The 27,155-nt window shown below is 45.1% G+C and overlaps 1 protein-coding gene across 1 annotated transcript in view; it reads left to right on the forward strand.

Annotated features, from left to right (window-relative positions):
* Positions 1 to 299: 299 nt before the first annotated feature.
* LOC126456655 (reversion-inducing cysteine-rich protein with Kazal motifs-like) overlaps positions 300 to 27,155 on the forward strand; it is a 219,090-nt gene continuing 192,234 nt past the window's right edge. The window contains exon 1 of the mRNA XM_050092399.1: positions 300 to 381. Coding sequence (XP_049948356.1) covers positions 300 to 381 — 82 coding nt within the window. The remainder of the gene's footprint in view (positions 382 to 27,155) is intronic.

A 27,155-nucleotide genomic window follows, 5' to 3' on the forward strand; every position in this document is an offset into this window, starting at 1 on the left:
GACCTCGTTTTCAAGACCACAGCGAACCCTCATCCGCCTTTTCGTCATGTTGTTGAATCAACTGAGTGTAAATATTATTGATGGTGGCATGCAACATCTAGTTATCACTGAAGTCCCAGCCATGTCAATAAGAACAGTCGCGCGCGTCCCGCAGACCTCCGCGCCGGGCGCGCCTGGATCCTTCCCCGCGGCCTGGGTCGGCGGCGCGCGACGCCTCCGCGGCGTGGCGGCGCGCGGGCCGCGCAGTAGGTGCCGAGCCGGCGAGCCGCGCGCGCGCAGCATGCCCTCCGCCAGACACCATGTGGACGCCGCCGCCGCTGCCGCTGCCGCTGCTCGCCCTAGTCGCGCTGGCTGCCGCCCCTCTCCGCCTACACGCTCAAGGTTCGTCGGCAGTCTGCTGTCTTTTCTAGTGTGGCTACTCTCTCGTATGACGGCCAATCAACCCAGTTTTACTTAAGTTGTCGCATGTCGTTCGCGTACAACAGATGTAGTGACAACGTACGATTGTGCGTTCGTGAAAAGTTTGCCTAACAGTGAAAGTAGAATGACCGAACCACTTACGAGGGATCGGCAAGGTAAAGTTTGCTAGCGATCTGACGCAGCAGAAAAAAAAACCACAGGACTTAAAGGGATATACCGATCGAGGAACACAGTATTCGAACCAGGCGCTTGGCTATTCTTTTTCTCAGTGGACGCATGTAGTATCCAGTATGCGTTCTGCAGCTACCTCACTGTGTAAAGATTATTATATCTTCTACATATATACTCCGCAAGACACTACTGTGTGCCTGATAAGATGTACAATCTACCGGTACGCCGGCCGGTGTGGCCGTGCGGTTAAAGGCGCTTCAGTCTGGAACCGCGTGACCGCTACGGTCGCAGGTTCGAATCCTGCCTCGGGCATGGATGTGTGTGATGTCCTTAGGTTAGTTAGGTTTAAGTAGTTCTAGGGGACTGATGACCACAGATGTTAAGTCCCATAGTGCTTAGAGCAAAATACAATCTACCGGTATAACTGGCGCTTTTACTGTTTGCACTAGAGAATGGTGCGCTAGAAAATTAAATTTATGCGCCAGAACTAACACAAATTTCTCTTGTTTCGTTCTCATTGCATATTGGTATAAGGATCTTATTCTGTTGAAATGTCAGCCATACACAAGCACTGATTTGTGTTTGCCCTCGTATCTCAAAAATACTTTCATGAAGTCTTGCTCCTTACAAATTAAAATACAAAACACCGCTTCGTCTTTAGTGTTGTAACTAACAATCTTCAGACCATTCGAAAAATACGAATCGTACTTATTTTTTGCACTTATATTGTACTCCAGTTTAATACAGATTCCATACATTTAGCATAATTTTTCAAGGTGTTGCCACCTGCATGAAAGCAAAGAAGGTATTAATTCCTCCTTACGCTTGTAAACATTACATTCGTCAATGTCAATTCATGTTCTGGAGATTTTTATGAGAAGAAATGGTTTAAATGCCTCTAAGCGCTATGCGACTTAACTTATGAGGTCATCAGTCGCCTAGAACTTAGAACTAATTAAACCTAACTAACCTAAGGACATCACACACATCCATGCCCGAGGCAGGATTCGAACCTGCGACCGTAGTGATCGCTCGGCTCCAGACTGTAGCGCCTAGAACCGCACGGCCACATCTGCCGGCTTACGAGAAGATCAACGTGTAAATACGTCTTCGCTAAGAGTGTATGCGGTGTTCCCTGACGTCATCTTTGGCAATTCCACAAAGATTTGGAGTAATTAACGTACAATAAGAAACCATTCGAAAGATAAAACTTGATGCTACACGTAATTCTTCTATAATATTTCTATTTGTAGTCTTAGTCTTTCATTGCAATCAATTCAACGATTAAATTTGGCGGCTGGCGCCGGCGGAGGTTCGAGTCCTCCCTCGGGCATAGGTGTGTGTGTTTGTCCTTAGGATAACTTAGGTTAAGTAGTGTGTAAGCTTAGGGACTGATGACCTTAGCAGTTAAGCCCCGTAAGATTTCACACACATTTTTTGATTAAATTTGCACTTAATCTACTTTTTTTTTGTTAATGGAATACACCGCTCTGTCAACAGTCGTCGATGCGAAATGAATAAACACTTCGTCCCTTCATTGAAATATACAGGTCTAGCGTACATAAAATAGGTAGATATATTCGAGGCTGTATTAGATGCAGTAAAACCACAAGGTAATTTTTACATTTATTTCGAGATGCTGTGATAATTATTGCCTAGTGCTGAAAACAACATAGCTGCTTGTCCAGTAGGAGTACTGAAGATAATTTCGCTCAATTTAACAACCTGCCATGTTTGCTGAAAGACAATTAAGTTATAGAGACTGTTTTACAATATAGGTACAAGTGAACAGCCGATTGGAGGACAATGAAGCAAGTAAATAATTTTAAATAAGACAGAAAGTCGTGCACGAGGCTTGCGACCACGTAGAATTATATGAAAATAATAACCTATGTTTGTGAGTCGCTAGCGACGCCCGACACGCGTAATATAATAAAGAAGTGGAAGTTAATCTGACATCAGTTGACTGTTATTAGCGACCTGCCAGCATTGTTTATAATATTCATACGACGTATGCACAAGGGAAGTATCAGTATGTTGCAAACCTCGTCACGGCACTCCGCACACTTTCTTGTGGTCGTCTAGGAAGACGTAGCCCGAATCTTCTAATCGGTGGTGGCTCGTCAGTAGCAAGGGATATTCGAGGCTATATTAGATACAGTAACACCACAAGGTAATTTTTACATTTATTTCGAGATGCTGTGATAATTATTGCCTAATGCTGAAAACAACATAGTTCTTATCCAGTAAGAATACTGAAGATAATTTCGCTAAATTTAGCAACGTAGGTGGTCCATAGAATTGAGCCCATTCGTGATTTACGTGTGGGGATATTTAAAAGCTTTGGAGTGTTCCAGCCCTGTTCGTAATGTCAATAAACTCTGTAAACATGTTGTAGATGGTTGTCAAAGCATTCGGAAAGCGCCTCGGGATTTTTTAAGCTGCTGAAAGCTGGCTTCGCATGAACGCTGACCGTGTGGGAAACTTGTTGTAATGTATTTGTCCTCAGCAGGAAACCTGAAGTTTGAATCCTCGGGGACTCTGTAAAATTTTCACGGACACAATCGTAATATGTCGTGTCAGAGAAACCACTGTTTGCCGGACCCACGGTTAACAGGATTATTTACTTGTTTCATTGTGCTCTACTCATCCCTTCCGGTTGTACCTCGTAATCAAACACTTTGTGTAAAGATTATAATTTATTTATATCATAATCGAGGGAAAACTTATTTCGCTTACTACCTCGCAATATAAAATAAAATTTACCACAAAAGAATTCTTCGAATATCTTCTCATAAAGAGAAATGTATATCGGTTGGTTTAACACAAACTGTGTGGTAATTGTTTCTTATGAAGGTAATGATACTTTAGATTTACTGTACGACGAAAGTGGAAAATAACATATGAAACGGACTTCCAGTGTGTTGCAAAAAGTGCAGCTCCAGGTCGCAGCCGTGCGGCCGATACCCGGTCTATATATAACGACAGCGGCGGCCCCGCTGTGGCAGGACGGCGAAACCGCCGACCCAACTGGTCCGCCCTCGCAGACCCAGCCGGTGCACCACGGAGAGTTCCGCGTGCGTGCAGACTGCAGGCCCCGTCTAGCGGCTCCTACAGCATAACGAATAATCCTTTGTTTCACGAACACTCATTTACAGCATTTCCGAACAGAATAATTTGATTTTTATAAGCAGCTCCGTCCCTATGGGTGGCCAATTCCTCCCGCTTCCTCCCCCCCCCCCCCCAATCCTCTCTCCCTGGTCCACAGTATTCCTCTTTCATATCATACAGTGCTGAAAAAATTAGGTCGTCCAATCATCTTAGTATACATCACCATTTGGAGAAATTATGACAACAAAAATGTACACGACAATACACAAATACAGGGTGCTCCATTGATAGTGACCGAGCCAAATATCTGACGAAATAAGCATCAAGCGAAAAAACTACAAAGAACGAAACTCGTCTACCTTGAAGGGGGAAATCAGATGGCGCTATGGTTGGCCCGCTAGATGGCGCTGCCATAGGTCAAACGCATATCAACTGCGTTTTGCTTTAAATAGGAACCCCCATTTTTATTACGAATTCGTCTAGTGCGTAAAGAAATATGAATGTTTTAGTTGGACCACCTTTTTAGTTTTGTGACACATAGCGCTGTAATAGTCACAAACGTATAAGTACGTGGTATCACGTAACATTCCACCCCTGCGGACGGTATTTGCTTCGTGATACATTACCCGTGTTAAAATGAACCGTTTACCAATTGCGGAAAAGGTCGACATCTTGTTGATCTATGGCTATTGTGATCGAAATGCCCAACGGGCGGGTGCTATGTATGCTGCTCGGTATCCTGGACGACATCATCCAAGTGTCCGGACCGTTCGCCGGATAGTTACGTTATTTAAGGAAACAGGAAGTGTTCAGCCACATGTGAAACGTCAAACACGACCTGCAACAAATGATGATGCCCAAGTAGGTGTTTTAGCTGCTGTCGCGGCTAATCCGCACATCAGTAGCAGGCAAATTGTGCGAGAATCGGGAATCTCAAAAACGTCGGTGTTGAGAATTCTGCATCAACATCGATTGCACCCGTACCATATTTCTAGGCACCAGGAATTGCATGGCTACAACTTTGAACGTCGTGTACTGTTCTGCCATTTGGCACAAGAGAAATAACGGGACGATGACAGATTTTTTGCACGTGTCTATTTAGCGACGAAGCGTCATTCACCAACAGCGATAACCTAAACCAGCATAACATGCACTATTGGCCAACGGAAAATCCACGATGGGTGCGACAAGTGGAACATCAGCGACCTTGGCGGGTTAACGTACGGTGCGGCGTTATGGGAGGAAGGATAATTGGCCCCCATTTTATCGATGGCAGTCTAAATGGTGCAATGTATGCTGATTTCCTACGTAATGTTCTACCGATGTTACTACACGATGCTTCACTGCATGACAGAATGACGATGTACTTCCAGCATGATGGATGTCCGGCACATAGCTCGCGTGCGGTTGAAGCGGTATTGGATAGCATATTTCATGACAAGTGGATTGGTCGTCGAAGCACCATACCATGGCCCGCACGTTCACCGGATCTGACGTCCCCGGATTTCTTTCTGTGTGGGGAAAGTTGAAGGATATTTGCTATCGTGATCCACTGACAAAGCCTGACAACATGCGTCAACAGAATTGTCAATGCATGTGCGAACATTACCGAAGGCGAACTACTCGCTGTTGACAGGAATATCGTTACACGCATTGCCAAATGCACTGAGGTTGACGCACATCATTTTGAGCATTTATTGCACTAATGTGGTATTTACAGGTAATCACGCTGTAACAGCATGCGTTGTCAGAAGTGACAAGTTCACAAAGGTACATGTATGACACTGGAACAACCTAAATAAAATGTTCAAACGTACCTACGTTCTGTATTTTAATTTTAAAAAACCTACCTGTTACCAAGTGTTCGTCTAAAATTGTGAGCCGTATGTTTGTGAGTATTACAGCGCCATCTATCACAAAGCGAAAAAAGTGGTCCAACTGAAACATTCTTATTTCTTTACGTACTACACGAATATGTAATAAAGAATTGGAGTTCCTATTAAAATAAAACGCAGTTGATATCCGTTTGACCTATGGCAGCGCCATCTAGCGGGCCAATCATGCCGCCATCTGGTTTCTCCCTTCGAGCTATTCAAGTTTCGTTCTTTGTAGTTTTTTTCGTTTGACGCCTATTTCGTGAGATATTTGGCCCGGTCACGATCAATGGACCACCCTATATACAATAGTACTCTAAGAACCACAGTGAAGTTTATTTCAGAGGATACATCCCATTGCACAGAATACAGGAGTTACTTCCCAGTACATCCTCATACGGAGTGTAGAAATCATTTTTAAATGCCTGTGAGCACCGTAATTAGTTTCATGTTTTATTCTCCGTCACTACGATGGTGAAATGCAGGTGCTTTTGTATGTTCCTAGACTCCACAATAATACTGTTAGTTGAAACTTTCGAAGTAGGCTTTCATGGGATTCTTTGTGGTAATAGGCATCTCGTCCTCTATGTGTCCCTGTCTGAGATTGGTAATCAACAGATCTTGGGTCATTAATTACTTTCACCTACTGTGCCTGCGCCTCACTAACTGGGTTATATGCAGTCGCCAGATTTAAATATCACTCGACGGTTCTTTAGCAAGAAGAACCGCTCACATTAGTGAAAATGCCTAGTGCCTGCTGTTCCGGACTGCGGATGGGTGGCGCTGGGAGGAAGAGGGAGTCGGCCAGGGAGCTTACAGCTCGCGCAGGATTCGATGGCCAATGTGGAGTGACCAGTTTTCGTCCAAGGCGTTGGGCGAGTTCATTCGTTTGTTTGGAAGGGGACACCGTTAAAATGTTTTCCACCTTTCGGGCGGTCACCGATGGCAGAATCGATGAGCGCACCCTGTAGTCTTTCTCAAACTATTTTACGGAAACTATTGGCCGCCCCCGGTAGCTGACCGGTCAGCGTGACGGATTGTCAATCCTCTGGGCCTGAGTTCGATTCCCGGCTGGGTCGGGGAATTTTCTGTGCCCAGGGATTGAGTGTTGTGCTGTCCTCATCATCATCCTATCATCATCATCGACTGTAGGTCGCCGAAGTGGCGTCAGATTGAAAGACCGGCACCCGGCGAACGGCCTGCCCAGCGGGGGGCCCTAGCCATACGAATAAGTAAAAACCGAAACTATTCGGCAAAAATATAATTACACTTGTGCTTTACTTATAGCTTTATATGTCAGGTTCGTGATGGTGTGACCATCATTTTGTTAATGTTCGTAGTTATTGTGTATTTAGCTGAAAGTACGACACTGGGCTATATTCGGAAGTGTCCAATGAGAAATAGAAGTCGCTACGATTTTGCGTTTGGCGCATATTATATAACACGTTGTTGTGTATGAAACTGAGCTGACTTACTGAATTTTCTCTATACTTGGGTTGAGGTATCTACCTGTTACTAGTCTCGAGAGAACTGATCTGATGTAGCAAACTCACTTGCGATAGCGCCGCCCCAGTGATGAAGCCAGATTGAAGTATCCACAACATTCCTTATACTTCCAGAATATCGTTTCTTCCAGTAGTGCTAGTCCTGCAAGTTTCGCAGGAGAGCTTCTGTGAAGTTTGGAAGGTAGGAGACGAGGTACTGGCGGAAGGCAAATTATAGCACACAAAGAATACAGTATTTTACCTTGTCGTTATTATGTAAAACTTCATTATCTACCGTGTTATTCCAGTAACTATAGACCTTTTCCGGCTAAAGAATGTACTATTTTTTTCAGAAATGTCTCACACCTGTGTCTGCACAATATGTTAGTGAGGTGAGAGAGTGTAAACTCCACAGCGTTTTGGCAAAAGAAGCAAATTTTGGCATCGAAACCACTGAAATGTGTAGGTTTTTCTCAAAATTCGCCACTTATGACGCTTCTGTGAAGGTTACAAATGTTTAAGAATCCAGGCAAAAATCAGTCGCCACATTTCCGGCGTGATTCCTTATAGATACTAACCAACGCAGAGGTGATAGTTGATCTTCTTGAATGCTCACCATACAAGTGTTGACGCGGAGGGGCTTCACTTAATATTTACAAAAAATGTGAGAGTAGGCTTCAGTTTAGAGCGGCACTCCCCTCCATCGGGCGGCGTTTTCTCTACAGCGCTCTGAGTGACGCCCTCCCCCACCACTACCCCTCTCCCCACTCTTTGTGCGCACTATACCTATATAGTCCGCGCAACTGGGGTAAAAATTACGTCTGCATGGCGCAGAAGTTAATGCAACTGCCTAATAATTGTCGGCACAAATTTTCAATCGTCACCACTTATTCCACACAAAAGTCCCGATGCAGCTGATATCATCAGATCATCAGTTCTGTCCCTTTCCTTTCCTTCCTCCCCCCCCCCCCCCCCTACAGATTCAGTTTACATAAATTAATTATAATATTACCTGCAGGCGTGCTACTGACCAAGAGCAGCACTTCGATCCCACTTGCGTGAATGATAGACAACTTTAGGATCGCTCATCGATTCCAGAGTTGTATGATGGTTGAGGACAGCAAAACACAATCTATTATTTGAGCTTACCATGAAAAAGAGTTTTTGGACAGCGCAGATGAAATAACTGATTACGTTAGTAGTAAGTAGTGCTGTGAATGGAATATCTCATAGAGCTCTGTTCAGAATGGGAGAAATTGGAAGAACATTTGTGCCAGCATTTTGCTACGCACGGAGAATTTCCTTGCGTGCTGCAACGTGGACTGCTGCGGTGACGGTGACCTCAGTGGCGCCTGGAATCCAGTGCCAGGCGTGGAGCGAATGTTTGTGTTTCGGCAGTTGAGTGGAACATCTTCACGTACAGACAATGAACACTACTGATCGGCAATTAATTTGAATTGTAGTTGATGTGTTGGCAGAAGAGCCAACACCGTGTTGCTAGAGGAGGCCGAAATGCACGCGTTTAAGCTCACGCAGACTGGCGTGAGGTCTGGAACAAGGTAAAGTAATTATAGTAGCCAAAAATAGTACATAGCTTATGGAATACTTAACTTTAATCCATAATTGGTGAACATCGCTCTGGATGATACATAATTACAATCTCAATATAAACTGTTAATGGCGTCTTGCTAGGTCGTAGCAAATGACGTAGCTGAAGGCTATGCTAACTATCGTCTCGCCAAATGAGAGCGTATTTGTCATTGATCCATCTCTGGCAAAGTCTGCTGTACAACTGGGGCGAGTGCTAGGACGTCTCTCTAGACCTGCCGTGTGGCGGCGCTCGGTCTGCAATCACTGACAGTGGCGACACGCGGGTCCGACGTATACTAACGGACCGCGGCCGATTTAAAGGCTACCACCTAGCAAGTGTGGTGTCTGGCGGTGGCACCACAGTAGTTATGTTTACCTTCATTAATTTACTAAGCAAGAAAATGGTTCAAATGGCTCTGAGCACTATGGGACTCAACTGCTGAGGTCATAAGTCCCCTAGAACTTAGAGCTACTTAAACCTAACTAACCTAAGAACAAGACACACACATCCATGCCCGAGGCAGGATTCGAGCCTGCAACCGTAGCGGTCGCGCGGTTCCAGACTGTAGTGCCTAGAACCGATCGGCCACACTCGGCCGGCTTTACTAAGCAGAGGAACATTTTTTTCAGAGACGACACTATGAATGTCCGCTCTCTAACACTTCCCATCACTGAGTCCGTTCCACTTGAAAATAGAACCAGGGAAATAAGAGTGTCTCTATGCCTCTCGTGTTATTTTCGCGGTCTTTGCATAAAATGTAAGTTGTCGGCGATAGAACGGCATTGCAGTCAGCTTCAAATCAAATGGCTCTTAGCACTATGGGAATTAACATCTGAGGTTATCACTCCCCTACACTTAGAACTACTTAAACCTAACTAACCTAAGGACACCACACACATCCATGCGTGAGGCACGATTCGAACCTGCGACCGTGGCAGCAGCACGGTTCCGGACTGAAGCGCCTAGAACCGGTCGGTCACAGTGGCCGGCGCCGTCAGCTTCAAATGAGTTCGTTTCGCGAAAAGGTCGTCGTCTTCCACCAAGGGATTCCCACTTGAGGTGACGAAGCATCTCCGTAATAATCGTTTGTTAATCGAACTTTCCGGTAAGAAGTCCGGTGGCTCACATCTGAAGTGCTTCAACAGCTTCATTTAATTCGACGTGGCGGGGAGCCCAAACAACTGCGTAGCACACAAGAATGGGTGGCGTTTGTGTTCTATACGCGGGCTCCTTTGTAGGTGAGCTACACTTTTCTAAAATTCTCTCAATAAACCGGGGCCGACAACGCACCTTCCCAACTGCTAACCTTACGTGCTCCTTCGATTTCATATTGTTTTGCAACGTTACGCCTATATAACTCTTCGATGTAACTGTGTCACGCAGCGTACTAATAATGCCGTATTCGAACGATATCGGATTGTTTTTCCTACTCATCAACATTAACTTACGTTTTCTACATTTAAAGCAGATTGGCATTCATCACACATACAAGACATTTTGTTTATCCCACCTTGTACGCTACTATAGCCACTCAACGAGGACCCCTTTTCATTCACCACACCGTCATTAGCAAGCAGCCACTGATCGCTGCTTACCCTGTCCGTCAGATCGATTATGCGTATAGCGGATGAGAGCGGTCGTATCAGTGTTCCCTGGGGTATTACTGACGCTACCTCTGTCTCTGATGAACACTCGTCTCCGGGAACGACGTGCTGGGTACTGTTACATTGGTGTCTGTTACCTTTAGAGAGTCCCTGTTATCGACTCGTCCCATGTTGCCTACCCAATTTGTTTCTGCAGGCACGTTCATTTCCCAGGAGCTACAGGGGAACTTGTTCACAGAAAATATTTTAGAAGAACTTAACAGGTTTACTGGTGACATCATTTCCCGCATGAGGCCCATGACTAATATTGCTTCCTGTGCTTACCGACTTTGAAGATAACGGATTTTATTTCACTTCTTAACGCATTTTACAAAATCTCTCCCGTCCACAGTCAAATGTACTGTTACTCTGTTACCTCCGTAACTCACATCATTGACTGTTCTAAAACTGCGTCAATAAATAAGCAATACTGCCTCAATAGCCTACGAACGCCTAAGGAAGGAAGGAAGGAAAATTAGGTTTGACGTCCCGTCCACATCAAGGTCACTGGAGACGGAGCACATGCTCTTGTTGTGTCGAGGATGAGGAAGGAAATGGGCCGTGCGCTATGAACGGAGTCTAAGGCGCTGCGGTCATGCCGGCCGGCGTGGCCGAGCGGTTATAGGCGCTACAGTTCGTAACCGCGTGATCGCTACGGTCGCAGGTTCGAATCCTGCCACGGGCATGGATGTGTGTGATGTCGTTAGGTTAGTTAGGTTTAAGTAGTTCTACGTGCTAGGGGACTGATGACCTCAGTGCTCAGAGCCATTTGAACCATTTTTTTGCTGCAGTCATGGACTGTGCGGCTGGTCCCGGCGGAGGTTCGAGTCCTACATCTACATCTACATCTACATTTGTACTCCGCAAGCCACCCAACGGTGTGTGGCGGAGGGCACTTTACGTGCCACTGTCATTACCTCCCTTTCCTGTTCCAGTCGCGTATGGTTCGCGGGAAGAACGACTGTCTGAAAGCCTCCGTGCGCGCTCTAATCTCTCTAATTTTACATTCGTGGTCTCCTCGGGAGGTATAAGTAGGGGGAAGCGATATATTCGATACCTCATCCACAAACGCACCCTCTCGAAACCTGGCGAGCAAGCTACACAGCGATGCAGAGCGCCTCTCTTGCAGAGTCTGCCACTTGAGTTTATTAAACATCTCCGTAACGCTATCACGCTTACCAAATAACCCTGTGACGAAACGCGCCGCTCTTCTTTGGATCTTCTCTATCTCCTCCGTCAGACCGATCTCGTACGGATCCCACACTGATGAGCAATACCCAAGTATAGGTCGAACGAGTGTTTTGTAAGCCACCTCCTTTGTTGATGGACTACATTTTCTAAGCACTCTCGCAATGAATCTCAACCTGGTACCCGCCTTATCAACAATTAATTTTATATGATCATTCCACTTCAAATCGTTCCGCACGCATACTCCCAGATATTTTACGGAAGTAACTGCTACCAGTGTTTGTTCCGCTATCATATAATCATACAATAAAGGATCCTTCTTTCTATGTATTCGCAATACCTCCCTCGGGCATGGGCGTGTGTGTTTGTCCTTAGGATAATTTAGGTTATGTAGTGTGTAAGCTTAGTGACTTATGGCTCAAATGGCTCTGAGCACTATGGGACTTAACATCTGTGGTCATCAGTCCCCTAGAACTTAGAACTACTTAAACCTAACTAACCTAAGGACATCACACACATCGATGCCCGAGGCAGGATTCGAACATCCGACCGTAGCGGTCACGCGGTTCCGGACTGCGCGCCTAGAACCGCTAGACCACCGCGGCCGGCTTAGTGACTTATGACCTTAGCAGTTAAGTCCCATAATATTTCACACACACACACACACACACACACACACACACACTATGAAAGGAACAATCCTGAATATTGACTGGCGACTCCATGGACTGTCCTGTGCACCACGACCAGATAATGGGTATACTTGGAAGGAGAGACAGCATTGGTCGTATTTTTTTGTTTTATTAACCGCAAAATCGATTTTCGGTCACTTAGTGACCATCTTCAGTGCTGTAATATATAATTCAAATTGGTAGGCACTGGTGTCAACAAGCTTACAGCGATCACATATACTGCTGTGATCGCTGTAAGCTTGTTGACACCAGTGCCTACCAATTTAAATTATATATTACAGCACTTAAGATGGTCACTAAGTGACCGAAAATCGATTTTGCGGTTAATAAAAAAAAAAAAAAAAAAATACAACCAATGCTGTCTCTCCTTCCAAACAATCCTGACTGTTGTGTATTTTGGAAATTTGTGGTAACATTCTATGGGACCAAACTGCTGAGGTCATCGGTTCCTGTCCTGAGTGTTGTGTTCTGTCCACTCGTCTCGTATAGGGTGCCTAGGAAACTTGCTTTCTCGGATCGCTGCACAACAATTCAAGCAAATCGTATTAATAAAGTTTATTACAAAAGGAAATTATTGCAATATTTAACATTCTCAGTTCTCAGGAGTGTGGCAAGCAATGGGCGACATGGGAAATAAGCAGTCTCTTCAATGTATTAATTTCCAATATAGGTCCAGTAATACTGTTCATAACTCACTGCTGTAGAGTTCATAGATCTGCTAGATTTCAACTCCGGTGCGGCCAGGCGGAGCGGCTCTCATATTCTCTTGGCCTAGATACAGCTCCTATCACGGTGTCGTCATAGAGAGGTTTTTTTATTTTTTTCTTTATTTATTGCCAAATAATAGACCTGTTACCTGATGTTTAAAACAGGTCGTACATGTTACAATTTTCGTTTTTCATCTTTTTATTGTTTTCTTTCCTTTTGTTTTATCTACAACATTTACAAAGAATGATACTTTTCAAAATAACAATAATTAAAGGTTGAAATATAAATAATTTTTTTTGAAGAATATAAAAAGACGATAGGATATATGAGAGATTTGTTAGTACCATCACCGAATGTGACTGACGATGAATACCTCGGAATGGTTTCTTCGAGCCGTTCGACCGCCAGTCACGCACACACACACACACACACACACACACACACACACACAAATGGTTATTAGAAGAGAAATAATGTTGCTTATCCTATTTATTACCAACCCTATGTACTACTGGCTGACGTCGCCTCACAGCCCTTTCTGGTGTAACGTTCCTGGCCGACGTGCCAGCCCTTGACGTTAGGCCGGAACACTACAGTCTGCTTGGAGAAATCATGTAAAACCTAAATCTCGATGGCCGAACGCGGGTTTGAACCGTCCTGCTTCCGAATGCGAGTCCACTGTGCTAACCACTGCCCCACCCTGCTCATTGGTACACCTGAATACGTTCTTCAACTTCCCAGTACGCACTCCTGTGAATCAAATTAACCTGTGATCACTGGCGTTGCCGGTATTTATATAGTTCACTTGTCACCCAAACTCTGCCCCACGCACTAACTAGCCAGCACAGCGATACAGTGTTCACTCAAGGCACTTGTCGTACTCATGATTGCAGTGTTGCCAAGTTACCTTTCATTGACGACCATTTTCTATAGAAAGTAAGCAATACAAAAAATTTTTTGTTACAGATGTTTTGTACTGCTAGTATGCAAGGAATCGATTGCGCAAATTTTGGTTCATCTATTTGTCTCCTCCAATTGATACACACGAGTGCTTGTGTCACATGATTGATTCCAGTTGTGACACTTTGATGTTGTCATAGAATACTACGTTTTTTCTCTTGTGAAATGCATAGTTTTCGAGTTCAGGTCGTTTAAATCAAGTTGCAGGTTTTTTGCCTTGACTTCCAGATCTTATTAAAATCTGCCTGAATATTTATACTGTTTCCTTCTGATAGAAGGTCATCTGAAATAAGTCTCAGGTTACTATTTGTATTGTCTATCATGCCATTAACATGCAGCATACAATAAGCAACGTGCAATACGAACCGTATTTTTAGCGTCACACAGTTTTCTTTGATCTATAAACTAGTGTGTGTGTGTGTGTGTGTGTGTGTGTGTGTGTGTGTGTGTGTGTGTTCCACATTTCCTCATAAACCAATGGACAATGGACTGATTTCAACCAAATATGCCAAATATGGCACACACATCCCAGGAATTGTTGTTGGGGTAAGACCCACCTACCTGTCATAGTTTAGCAGATATGATGTTATAAACAGTGAAATGCATGAAAATCTTCCGCATCGAAGATGACGTTTAAATGTATCACTTCTCTGTTACGGACTCTGTTCACAACATATTTCGCAACTAGAATCCACCTATGCCACTGAATGTACCTTCCAAAACATATCATTGTACGACGCATAGTTCAAGAGATATGACGTTATAAACAATGAGATGCATTTAAAAAATGCTGCATCATGCACGGATGATTTAATGCATTTAGTCTTTGCTATTAGGACATTCGTACAGGCGAGTCAGCTTAAGGAAATCCCTAACACGTGGCTGCGGGTTTGGCAGCTTCCAACTACGAAGAGAGAAAGGCCGCAGGAGAAAACAATAGCCGTCTACAGAGGTACGATGAGGCGTTGCAATAGGGACGTGTACAAAGTCGCGTTGTAGACACGCGGAACAGCTGCGCCCGGCGAACTGTCTGTGATACTACACTTTTTCATCGTACGTTATCCATATTACTTTGTGCGACAAATTTGTAATTTCAAAGGTATTTTCACGAATACATGGAAATGAATTTGTTTAGATATTACACTACAAACACAGTTCAATTTTTTGTTTTCATTTCTAATAGAAAAGTGGCAAAATGAATACCCGGGCAATGCCAGGTTTGAAGCTAGTGTGTCATAGAATAGAAGCCTAAAGGCGCCAAGAAATTCGTAAAATGTTTTATCGTATTATATGCTACAGTATAAAGCAAAAGAGAATAGAGTTAACATTGTAATCGGCTCGACAGGCGAACACCAACAGTAAACGTTGAAGAGATTTTTTTTTTCATCAACGTTCTGACGGGTTTGAAGCGGCCCGCCACGAATTTATCTCCTGTGCCAACCTTTTCATATCAGAATAGCATTTGCACACTACGCTCTTAATTATTTGCTGGATGTATTCGAATCTCTTTCTCCTTTTACAACTTTTACTCTCCAGAGCTCCTGGTACTGCTATGGTGATTATTCCCTGATGTCTTGACACGTGTCGCATCATCCTGTCCCTTTCTCTTGTCAGTGTTTCCCATACATCCTCTTCTTCACCGATTCTGCGGACAATCTCCTCAGTCCTTATCTTGTTAGTCTACATAATTTTCAACAAAGTTTTGTAGAATTTAAAATTTTAGGAAGCATCTTTTACAATGGAGGTTTAACGCCGATCGTTGTAAAATACTTAAGTTCAATAAAACAGTCTCGCCGGCCGAAGTGGCCGTGCGGTTAAAGGCGCTGCAGTCTGGAACCGCAAGACCGCTACGGTCGCAGGTTCGAATCCTGCCTCGGGCATGGATGTTGTGTGATGTCCTTAGGTAAGTTAGGTTTAACTAGTTCTAAGTTCTAGGGGACTAATGACCTCAGCAGTTGAGTCCCATAGTGCTCAGAGCCATTTGAACCAAAACAGTTTCGATTGCAACAAGTGTTTATTATGAATGACTGCCGGTTTTGGTCTATAATTTCTACTTTTTTCTGTTCTGCTTTTCTCTATCGTTCACTACCATGCAGTGCATCTACAGAACCTTCTCAGATTAAGGCTTACGTTTGACACCAGAGTACGCCTCTTGGCCAGGAATAACAGCTACCACCCCTGCAAATATCAGGTAACTTCCTTTGCCTCAACAATGCAACGCTTTTCAATTTGCTACCAGCTCTTAGTATACAAAGTACAAACCTTTATTTATTGTAAATATACTAGAGTTCAAAAACTGAGTACAATCACGAAAAGAGGAGATAGTACCTTATAACTAGCTAAAGCTTAATTACTTTAGGCGTACAACAGTGCCCGAAACATAATGTTAGAAAAATTCTGATACAAATAGGTAAGAAAATATGACACTGGTAAATACGTTCCTCAACAAAAGAAACACTTAATATGGGATATGGTTACTTCTGACAGCCACATATGCTGCACAGCGATGTGGCATGCTCTCTAGAGACTGATCAAGAGTTCACTTCGCAGTTGATCCCATTGCTCGGCAGCAGGTATGTGGAGATCTGGAAGTGTCCTTGGTAGAGTTTGAAGTGATGCATTTCGTCTCCCAAATGCACCCCAGGCTTGTTTTATATGATTCAGATCCAGGGACGTTGTTGGACAGTTCGTACCACCCACACTTTCAGCTTCAACAAATATATACACCGAAGCATCTCGATCCGGACGGGCGTTACCGTCCCTAAAATGGACGTCTGCAAAAATGAACCTCTGAAAAGACAAATATGTGGTAGCAGAATTTCATCTCTGAACCTCTGAGAGTATACAGTATTCTTCCGACCATCAACGAAGATGTGCAGCTTCGTAAGTCCATTCCGCATGATGCCTCCTCACACATTGACGCCGTCACCAGGAAACAAGTATCTCTCCGCGACATTCGTTGGGGTTGCATCAGCTACCGGATTGCAAACTGGAGCGTAATTCATGGTCGAAATTGGATGTTGCCAACTCCACAATACACGGGCCCGTCTCTGTGCTGGAGTGAGCGGGGTACACAAGACCAGACGTCGGGCAAACATCCGCGATGTTCTGAGCCTCCGATACACATTTTATTGGAAAACTGTAACTCCAGAGGCAGGTGCAAGCTCGGCAGCCAACTGTTTCACACGTGTACACCGTTACGGTCTTGGTGTGAGGCAGTTATTGTCGGCCGACCTCGTACTGGCCTACGACACATATTCTAAGTCTCGAAACCGCCGTCAAAGCCTCGAAATGACACTATGTCGAACATCCAATGATTCTGAGGTTTACGTCTATGTCTGGCCTGCATCCAGCGGCTGAGTATTTCACCCTGCAGAAAATGATCCAGACGGTGTCATTGCGGCATTACATTGCCATCTTTACCAGGAAACTACACTCAGCTCACTAGGAAATGACAAACAAGATTGAAACATGAGAGGTCTTATGTACTGTTTGCTTTTAGCCTTCGGTTACGCACGGAGTGGACGTCTAGTCCTTCGCTATCAAAGCGAACAGGTAGGGTTTGAGGGTAGATATTTACGGCTATGTTGGATGATTCCTCACCCTTTCCCTTTTCGTTTCGTTTTTTCGTGACTATGCTTAATTTTGGGACACTACTACATATTTTTTGTTTCCTTTAGTTCCTCATTTTAAGGTTATGTGCATTTATTGTCAAATTAGACGACGTACAGAGTGTGTCCAAAAGAACCATCCGATTTTAAAAAATCATAGCTATTATGTTATTTAGACATATGCGTCAACAATGTATTGTTGGAAAAAGCAAACTCTCTAGTTATACATGGTCCACAATAGGTAGCAGCACTGTGCACCCACTTCAGTTCTAGTAAAAATTGTGTCGGGACAACAGAAAGCGTTAAGTGGTCTACGTTTTGCGCACTGCGGGTCATTAATAACTGTTCACAGTGACTTTCGTACTACGTATCGTGTGGCTCCTCTTATAACACAGAGCATTAGAGGATGTCATTAACAATTCCGAGAAACAGGTTGCTTGTATAAAGGCAAATCGCTGAGCCGTCCCCGAGTGTCTGATACAGACGTCGAGAGCATCCGCCATAGTTTCACGAGGAGTCCGCATAAATCCGATCGCCGTGCAGTTCGACAGCTCAACGTGACCCCGATGTCCGTCTGGCGTGCGATGTGTCGACGTTAACACATTAAACCATAGAAAATTCAGCTACTGTAAGTTCTACGTGAAGGTGACAGACAACAACGTGTGGAGTTCTGTAATTTCGTTCTTGGCAAGATGCAGGATGACAGTTTTCTTCCACGCATAGTGATTAGTGACGACGCAACATTCCATTTCAATGGAAAAGTGAACCATCATAATGTGAGAATACGGGGTACAACATGAGAGGGACTCTCCAAAATTTGATTTGTGCTCTTTCACGGGAAAAGGTATATGATCCATTTTTCTTTGCCGAGAACACTGTTACAGGAAGCAGATATCTTGATATGTTCTAGAACTTTTCTACTGTCCTCCAAGGTCACCGAACCTGACTGTATGTGACATTTCTTGTGGGGAAATACATCGCGTAACAGTCGCTGTGGAAGCTGTAACTCAGGTGATTTTTTTCTTTTTTCTAATGTGTGAATTCCTCAGGGACCAAACTGCTGAGTTCATCGGTCTCTAGACTTACGCACTACTTAAGCTAACTTATGCTAAGAACAACACACACACCCTGCCCGAGGGAGGACTCGAATGTCCGGCGGGATGGACCGCGCAATCCTTTACATGGCGCTCTAGACCGCGTGGCCACAACTCAAGACATGCTCGCTGCAGTGAGGGAACAACTTGAATACCGCATTGACATATGCCGTGCATCTCAAGGGGGGGGGGGGGGGGGCCAATGAGTTCCTATGAAAAGGTGTGAGAAAAAACGTTTTTGAGTTTCCCGTTCATCAAAAAACAAAATTCTTTGTATATGTTCATTAGTTTCAGAAATATAAACGTGTCATATCGGATGATTATTTTTGGTACTCCCTGTATTCAGATACAGTCCCCATTGTTTAGCAGTGTCTCACAGCGCAAACGTTTATCTACTTTGACCTGTCGCTGCATACTGTATCAGCTTTCAAATAGATCAACAAACGCAGTCGTGGTGGAGTAGCAGTTCCGTACAGGTGTTCTCCTTAGTAGTGTTTCTGATGAAGCTAATAGATTGATACCTCGTGCCGTCCTCTTCTTATTATTAACACAGGAAAAAAGAACACTATACTGCACACGCAATCATCCTAGTCCGAGCAAAACGTAGGTAGGCTGAACCCGTCCTCAAATTGTCCCTGTCAGCGATATAATATAACTTCATTCTCTACTTCATTTTAGACGATTAATTTCTTCTTTACACAAGCGTTGAATAGTATAGTTACTCCAAGACACAAGCTCAGCACTAATGAAATGGACTGCTTACCGGAAGAACTGCTTACCTCTGTCCAGGAAAGCTTCGTGCTGTTTAGTCTGCCCTCTTTTCAAGTAAGCATTCCGGAAGGTGGCTTGATTACAAACAGAGCGGAGCGGAGAGGATACGACCGGCGTCTTTCGCAGCCTTGCCTCTGTTGGAGAAAGAACACCGGCTGAGTGCCGCAGCTGGCGGATGTTGTGTCTGCTGGGAGGGAAGCGGCGGCGCACTTCTGCGACAAACCGCCGCTGGCCGCGGCTCCTCCAGAGATGGCCAGGGAATCCGGTAGAAACAGCTGACGGGCACTACTTCCGACTCTTCTTAGCGTGAAATGTCTTCTTCCTCCATGTCGTAACTGAGCAAGAGACATGAGTCGAGGTGGAACAGGGAGGAATAGATATGTTTGATGACAGATAGTCCGCAGCTCGCGGTCGTCCGGTAGCGTTCTCGCTTCCCGCGCACGGGTTCCCGGGTTTGATTCCCGGCAGGGTCAGGGATTTTCTCTGCCTCGTGATAATTGCGCGTTGTGTGATATCCTTAGGTTAGTTAGGTTTAAGTAGTTCTAAGTTCTAGGAGACTGATGACCATAGATGTTAAGTCCCACAGTGTTCAGGACCATTTGAACCATTTTTTTGATGACAGATAATAAAAAAATAATACATTTACAGAAATGGAAAAGAAGGAAATGGTTAGTGAAAGGTATGGCAACAGTCATTTTGGATTCAGTAAGCTTTCTGTTTAATGAGACTCATTAAAGATTTCGTCATAAATTCTTTTTAACGCAAGTGGAGAATCGAATTTGAGCAATAAGTGACAGACCAAGTAAATGAATGACTCTCTCAGTTTTAGACAAACCGACCATTGGAGAGTTTGTTGCCTATTGCTCGCAACAAAAGCTGAAAAGTGCGCAAATAACGACACGTGGCTCTTATTTTACCTTCCGTTACTCTAGAACTTACACTGCTGGGAAAACCCCATAAATTATGTTTAGGTAGTTTGATCGCTGAAAAAGAGAGACTAACTAAGGAAGAAGTGAAAACAGTATCTACAGGGCGTTTCAGCACAACAGTTACGAACTTTCACGAGAGATAGAGTACACCTAGAGGACGGACAATCAAGGCGCAATGCGGTGACGGAAACGCTTCACTGGTGCAACAGTGACGACACAAAACACAAGAAAAGAAGGGTACGGACAGGGTCAAAAATCGTATTTATCGTGCTTAGTACAGCAGGATCCTAGAAATAAGAACAACAACAGAGAACGATCGTCGTCAGAGGTGTTCGAAATTAGGGCCCCTGTCCGTGATGCAGACGTCACATACGTCCTTGACAAGGCCTGCGTCACGGTCCAGGGTCACAATTTGGAACACCTTTTTGATTACGATCGTCATCTGTTTTCCGCGAGTAATGAGTATAATGGGCAGGGCCACTACGAATACAGTGCGGGAAAATACGTTGGGAATGTGGGTCTCACGGGAGGCGTGCCAGAGGCAAGTCCCTGCAGTCGCACTATCCTCTGAGTCCTTTCCGCTCAGGGACTGGGTGTTTTGTTGTCCTGATCATCATCATTTCATCACCATCGACGCGCAAGTCGCCCACGTAGCGTCAAATCGAAAGACTTGCACCCTGCGAAAGGTCTACCCGACGGGAGGCCCTAGTCACATGACATTTATTCAGAGAGCTGGTTGGCCTCTGTAATAAAAAACTGAGTTAAAAGATCAACAACGAACTTGAACGGATGTCATGTGACGAACATAACGACCAAACACAACGATCAACGACGAAAAAAAAATGGATAGATCGTCTGCCACGTAAGCAGAAGATTCCCGGTCGGAGCACACATTTACAACTGTCCCCGCTGACTTACCTCAACGCCTGTATGCAGCTAGCGGTATTCACGTCATTGTAAAAACACAATAAACTTGTTTTCTTGCCCTGTTCGTGTCGTGTCCTCTCTTTTTCGTGTTTTGTGTCGTCACTACCGCGCCAGGAAAACCTAGCCTGTCATACATTGCTATGTGATCTGCCATCTTCTAGGTGTGCTCTGTCTCTCCTTAAGGTTCGTAATCGCAGTGCTAAAACACTGCATGTTTCCAACCGACTATCCGGGAACACGAAACGACGGTCTTACCGCTTCCAGAGACAACAAATATTCGATTTTCAATATTTCGCGTATTTATTTGAAATGCTGTCATAATCTACTTGTTGAGATATACTCGTATGTTAACAGGTGTAAACACAAAGACAGTTAGAAACAGTGTGTTTGTCTTGAGGCTGTATTTGATAATAGAATACTTAGCAACTACTAGAAACTTTGCGAATAATTTCAATCCTTTCCGAAACGTTTTCTGAATGACCCCTGCCACCCTCTCTCTCTCTCTCTCTCTCTCTCTCTCTCTCTCTCACACACACACACACACACACACACACACACACATGCGCGCGCGCGCGCTCTAAATGAAGAAAGAAAACAGTTAATAGCATATTACATCTTCACTGTTCATCCAACAAAACTTCAGCATCAGACATGTAGTTTTAAATTTTATTTCTTTACAGCTGAATTAATTCACAACACAGTTTGAAGTATACCACTGAATGTACCTCCGAAAATATTTCATTGGAATCGACACAGGAGATGTGACGCCCTAACCACTGACTCGTAAAAGGAAACTAACTTTTGCTTAAAACGGAGCGCAGATTGCGCAGAATATACACATGCAGTGTTTCACGATGATAATACTTAGCGACTTACAAAAGACGTAAGGCATAATTTTAAAACTCGTCCAAAATTTTTCTCGTCTACGTGCTTTACGTCCAGTACCGGTATTAGCACATTAACTCATTCTGAACGTAACCAAGCGTTTGAAGCACATTTAAACATTGGAGTTCGATTCTTTGAAGAGTCGGGGGCTTACAGGTTAAAAATATGGTTGACATAAAGTTTAGTTGGAAGGCAGCGTGAGATGACAATCAGCTGTACATTCGGTGTTCTCAATAACTGACTAAAGGAAATCACGATACAACTGAAAATGGATGACTGGCCTGTGGTATTAATCCTACACTACTGGCCATTAAAATTGCTGCACCACGAAGATGACGTGCTACAGACGCGAAATTTACCCGACAGGAAGAAGATGCTGTGATATGCAAATGATTAGCTTCTCAGAGCATTCACACAAGGTTGGCGCCGGTGCCGACACCTACAACGTGCTGACATGAGGAAAGTTTCCAACCGATTTCTCATACACAAACAACAGTTGACCCGCGTTGCATGGTGAAACGTTGTTGTGATACCTCTTGAAAGGAGGATAAATGCATACCATCACGTTTACGACTTTGGTAAAGGTCGGATTGTAACCTATCGCGATTGCGGTTTATCGTGTCGCGACATTGCTACTCGCATTGGTCGAGATCCAATGACTGTTAGCAGAATATGGAATCGGTGGGTTCAGGAGGGTAATACGAAACGCCGTGCTGGATCCCAATGGCCTCGTACCACTAGAAGTCGAGATGTCGAGATGACAGGCATCTTTTCCGCATGGCTGTAAGGGATCGTGCATCCACGTCTCGATCCCTGAGTCAACAGATGGGGACGTTTGCAAGACAACCACCATCTGCACGAACAGTTCGATGACGTTTGCAGCAGCATGGACTATCAGCTCGGAGACCGTGGTTGCGATTACCCTTGACGCTGCATCACAGACAGGAGCGCCTGCGATGGTTTACTCAACGACGAACCTGGATGCACGAATGGCAAAGCGTCATTTTTTTCGGATGAATCGTGGTTCTGTTTACAGCATCATGATGGTCACATCCGTGTTTGGCGACATCGCGGTGAACGCACGTTGGAAGCGTGTAATCGTCATCGCCATACTGGCGTTTCACCCGGTGTGATGGTATGGGCTGCCATTTGTTACCTGTCTCGGTCGCCTTTTGTTCGCATTGACGGCACTTTGAACAGTGGACGTTGCATTTCACATGTGTTACGACCCATGGCTCTACCCTTCATTCGATCCCTGCGAAACCCTACATTTCAGCAGGATAATGCACAACCGCAAGTTGCAGGTCGTGTACCAGCCTCTCTGGATACAGAAAATTTTCGACTGCTGCTCTGCCCAGCACATTCTCCAGATCTCTCACCAATTGGAACGTCTGGTCAATGGTGGCCGAGCAACTGGCTCGTCACAATACGCCAGTCACTACTCTTGATGAACTGTGGTATCGTGTTGAAGCTCCATGGGCAGCTGGATCTGTACACGCCATCCAAGCTCTGTTTCACTCAATGCCCAGACGTATATAGGCCGTTATTGCGGCCAGAGGTGGTTGTTCTGTGTACTGATTTCTCAGGATCTATGCACCCAAATTGCGTGAAAATGTAATCACATGTCATTTGTAGTATAATATATTTGTCCAATGAATACCCGTTCATCATCTGCTCTTCTTCTTGGTGTAGCAATTTTAATGGCCAGTAGTGTACTCCTTCCGAATGTGAGTCCAATGTCTTAAATACCGCGTCTCATCTCACAGTACGGAAACAAATGGGCAATGCTTTCTCGTATCAGTGAATCATTGTCACAGTAAATCTTCTCCGAGCTACGGGCGTACCGAGTCTTGCGGCGGTGTTGACATGAGAATGACGTCGCAGGCAGGGCGTATTTCACGTAGCGTCGCGGAGGTGCAGTAAAATTTCGCCGCGTCGCCGGGGCCCATATTTTACAAATTCACGCAGCGTCCGCCGCCCGCTGCGCTGTCGACGGCCATAAACGCCTCGCAGCCGGGAGTGGATGCAAATCCGCGACCGGGACACCGGACGCAGGTTCGCCGACCCGCCATTATGGAGGCTAATTTACAGACTGCATGAGATTAGCGAGTTAGATCGTAAATCTGTAGCAGCAGCGTCGCGAGGGCTCCCCTACTAACGGGCAGCTATCTCAGCAAAGCGTGACACCGGCAGAACGGCAGCGTCATCACACACTACGTTTTATTACATTACACAAAAGCAGTTAACGCAGTATATACTCATCTGGTCGCCGTCTGTTTTGACTTATGGCGGGCCTACGACACGACCTGGCGCCAGCACGTCCTTGCCACACTGCATGAGAGGGGCCTCCGTGGCTCACTCCCGATTTTTATACGGAACTTTCCCTCCCTCCGCACTACCGAGCGAGGTGGCGCAGTGGTTAGCACACTGGACTCGCATTCGGGAGGACGACGGTTCAATCCCGCGTCCGGCCATCCTGATTTAGGTTTTCCGTGAGTTCCCTAGATCACTTCAGGCAAATGCCGGGATGGTTCCTTTGAAAGGACACGGCTGATTTCCTTCCCCATCCTTCCCTAATTCGAGCCTGTGCTGCGTCTCTAATGACCTCGTTGTCGACGGGACGTTCAACACTAACTTTCTCCTCCTCCCTCCGCACCTTCCGTGTTCAAGTCGGGGCTCCCTTAGCTCCTCCCATACCCAAGTAAATGAGGTCCCGCAGGGCTCTGTATTGAACGATCCAATGCTTTTAGTCGCTATAAATGGCCTAGCAGCAGCTGTAGCGCCGTCTGTGTCGCCCTCCTTATATACTGCCAATTTCTGCACTTACCTCAGTTCCTAACCATTGATGTTGCTGAACGACGACTACAGGGAGCCATTCGGACTGCGCAGTCATGGGCTCTCGCCCATGTGTTTCACTTCTCTGCCGACAAGACCTGCGTTTTGCACTTCTGTCGGAGACGGGCAGTCCATCCTGTCCCTGCCCTTTTTCTTGATGGCCATCCACTACGGGTAGTCGAAACGTATCGCTTTTTAGGACTGGTTTTCGACGACCGGCTAACATGGCTCCAAAACTGGTTCAAACTGCTTTCAGCACTACGGGACTTAACATCTGAGGTCATCAGTCCCCTAGAACTTTTTTACTTTAAAAAGAAAAATTTATTGACACAACACAAGATATTATAATGGCATCCGTCCATCCTTGAGGGATGATGGTGTAGCATGCTTGGTTCAGAGTCTGCAGCGTCTGCTGTGGCTAAAAAGTGCCACTCGAGAGTGGCAGTCCCTACTGCAGTTAGGACATGTGAAATCTGAGGGACTTCGAACAGAAGCCGCTCTGTCCCTTCGCTTTGTCCTCTTCCTGATTTGTTCCTGTGTGCGTTCGTCCTCTGAGAGCTTGACGCCGTTGCGCACAGTTACTCGCCACCTGACACGGTCATCTGCAATGCTTTCCCAGCTACTTGGATTGATTCTGGTCTTGGTCAGGTCTCCCTTGCAGACATCCTTGAAACGAAGATGCGGCCGTCCCACTGGCCTCACACCCTCCTGAAGTTCTCCGTACAGCAGTTGTTTCGGTATCCGTTCAGGATCTGTGCGCCTGACGTGTCCCAACCATCTTAGACGTCGATGACTCAGGAGTGCAAAGATGCTGGTTGTGTTTGCACGATGAAAGACTTCGGTGTTGGGTACTCTATCTCTCCAAGAGATCTGAAGGATCTTCCGGAGAGAGCGGAGATGGAAGCTGTTCAGTCGAGATTGATGCCTAGAAAGAGTTGTCCATGTCTCACAGCTATAGAGAAGAGTGCTTATAACACAAGCGTTGTACACTTTTAATTTAGATTTTGTGGTAAGCAGTCCGTTGTTCCATACTCTTTTTTTCAATATAGCCAAGACAGATGATACCTTTGCGATTCTGTTCGTAATTTCAGTGTCCATCGACAAGTTCCTACATATTGTGGGTCCCAAGTAGGTAAAGTCATCAACTACCTGGAGATATTAATACAATTGAAAACAAAGATATGATACGAATGATTGATAAACAACAACATATATGTTATGCACAATAACCCACCACCTTATTTAATTAGTGGGTCCTTTTATCAAAAGCAGCTTATACATAATTGGTTAATGGTACTGGCTATGGACAGGATTAATCTAACTTGTTAACTACACTGGACTGTTCTGAGACTAATGTACCCTGCAGCGTTACAGCTGTGCCAGATGATATACAAACCTACTATTAAGGTCGGCTCACTGAGCTAATACCAGTGAGCGTGCCCCTGGCACTCGGCTGGCCATCTACTTGAAAATCACTGCAGTCCCTACCTATGTTAGTAATGTTAGTGTTCTAATTTACATTATTCTAGTGTAACTACTTTCTAAAAAAATCTAGTGCGAAATGTCAAGTTCGGGAATGATACACCTGCCTTCCTGGTCCTGCAGCGCGGCGGATTCGGGTCGCGAGAGCAGCCGGCCAGTTCCGCGCTCGGCGGGATTTGCAGGTGTACCTGTTTCTTGATCGGTTTATCTTTGGTCTCTAACAATTTTGGTTCCTGATAAAATCCCTCGTGATCTTTTCGGATATTTCATTTGCCAAACTGTTTAGGACATTTAAGGTCTCGGCACGTCGTATTAGTGCATGTGTGTCTCTGTTCGGTATGTTGGTTCCTGAGTTCAAGCGCCACATCTTCGTATAAAGTGCAGTTATAGACGCCATGTTCGGGTGTTCCTTCCGGAGCACCACAGTCACACGCTGCTGTGGCCAGTTTTCCAAATCGACATAGATATGCTGGATATGGCCCATGTCCTGTAAGAAAGTGCAGCAGACCCCTGCTCCGCTCAAAGTAGCTCATCTGTAGCCTTTCCCTGATGTTCGGCAGTAGTTGGTGTACCCTTCTTCCCGTTTCCTCGTTTTCCCATTGCTGTTGCCATAACTCTTCGCCCCTTCTCCTAATGGCATATTTATCCCCTACTTGTACCCTAGAACTTAGAACTACTTAAACCTAACTAACCTAAGGGCATCACACACATCCATGCCCGAGGCAGGATTCCAACCTGCGACCGTAACAGTCGCGCGGTTCCGCACTGAAACGCCTAGA

The sequence above is a fragment of the Schistocerca serialis genome, chromosome 2, assembly GCF_023864345.2.
Source record: "Schistocerca serialis cubense isolate TAMUIC-IGC-003099 chromosome 2, iqSchSeri2.2, whole genome shotgun sequence".
In the NCBI taxonomy this organism is placed as follows: domain Eukaryota; kingdom Metazoa; phylum Arthropoda; class Insecta; order Orthoptera; family Acrididae; genus Schistocerca; species Schistocerca serialis.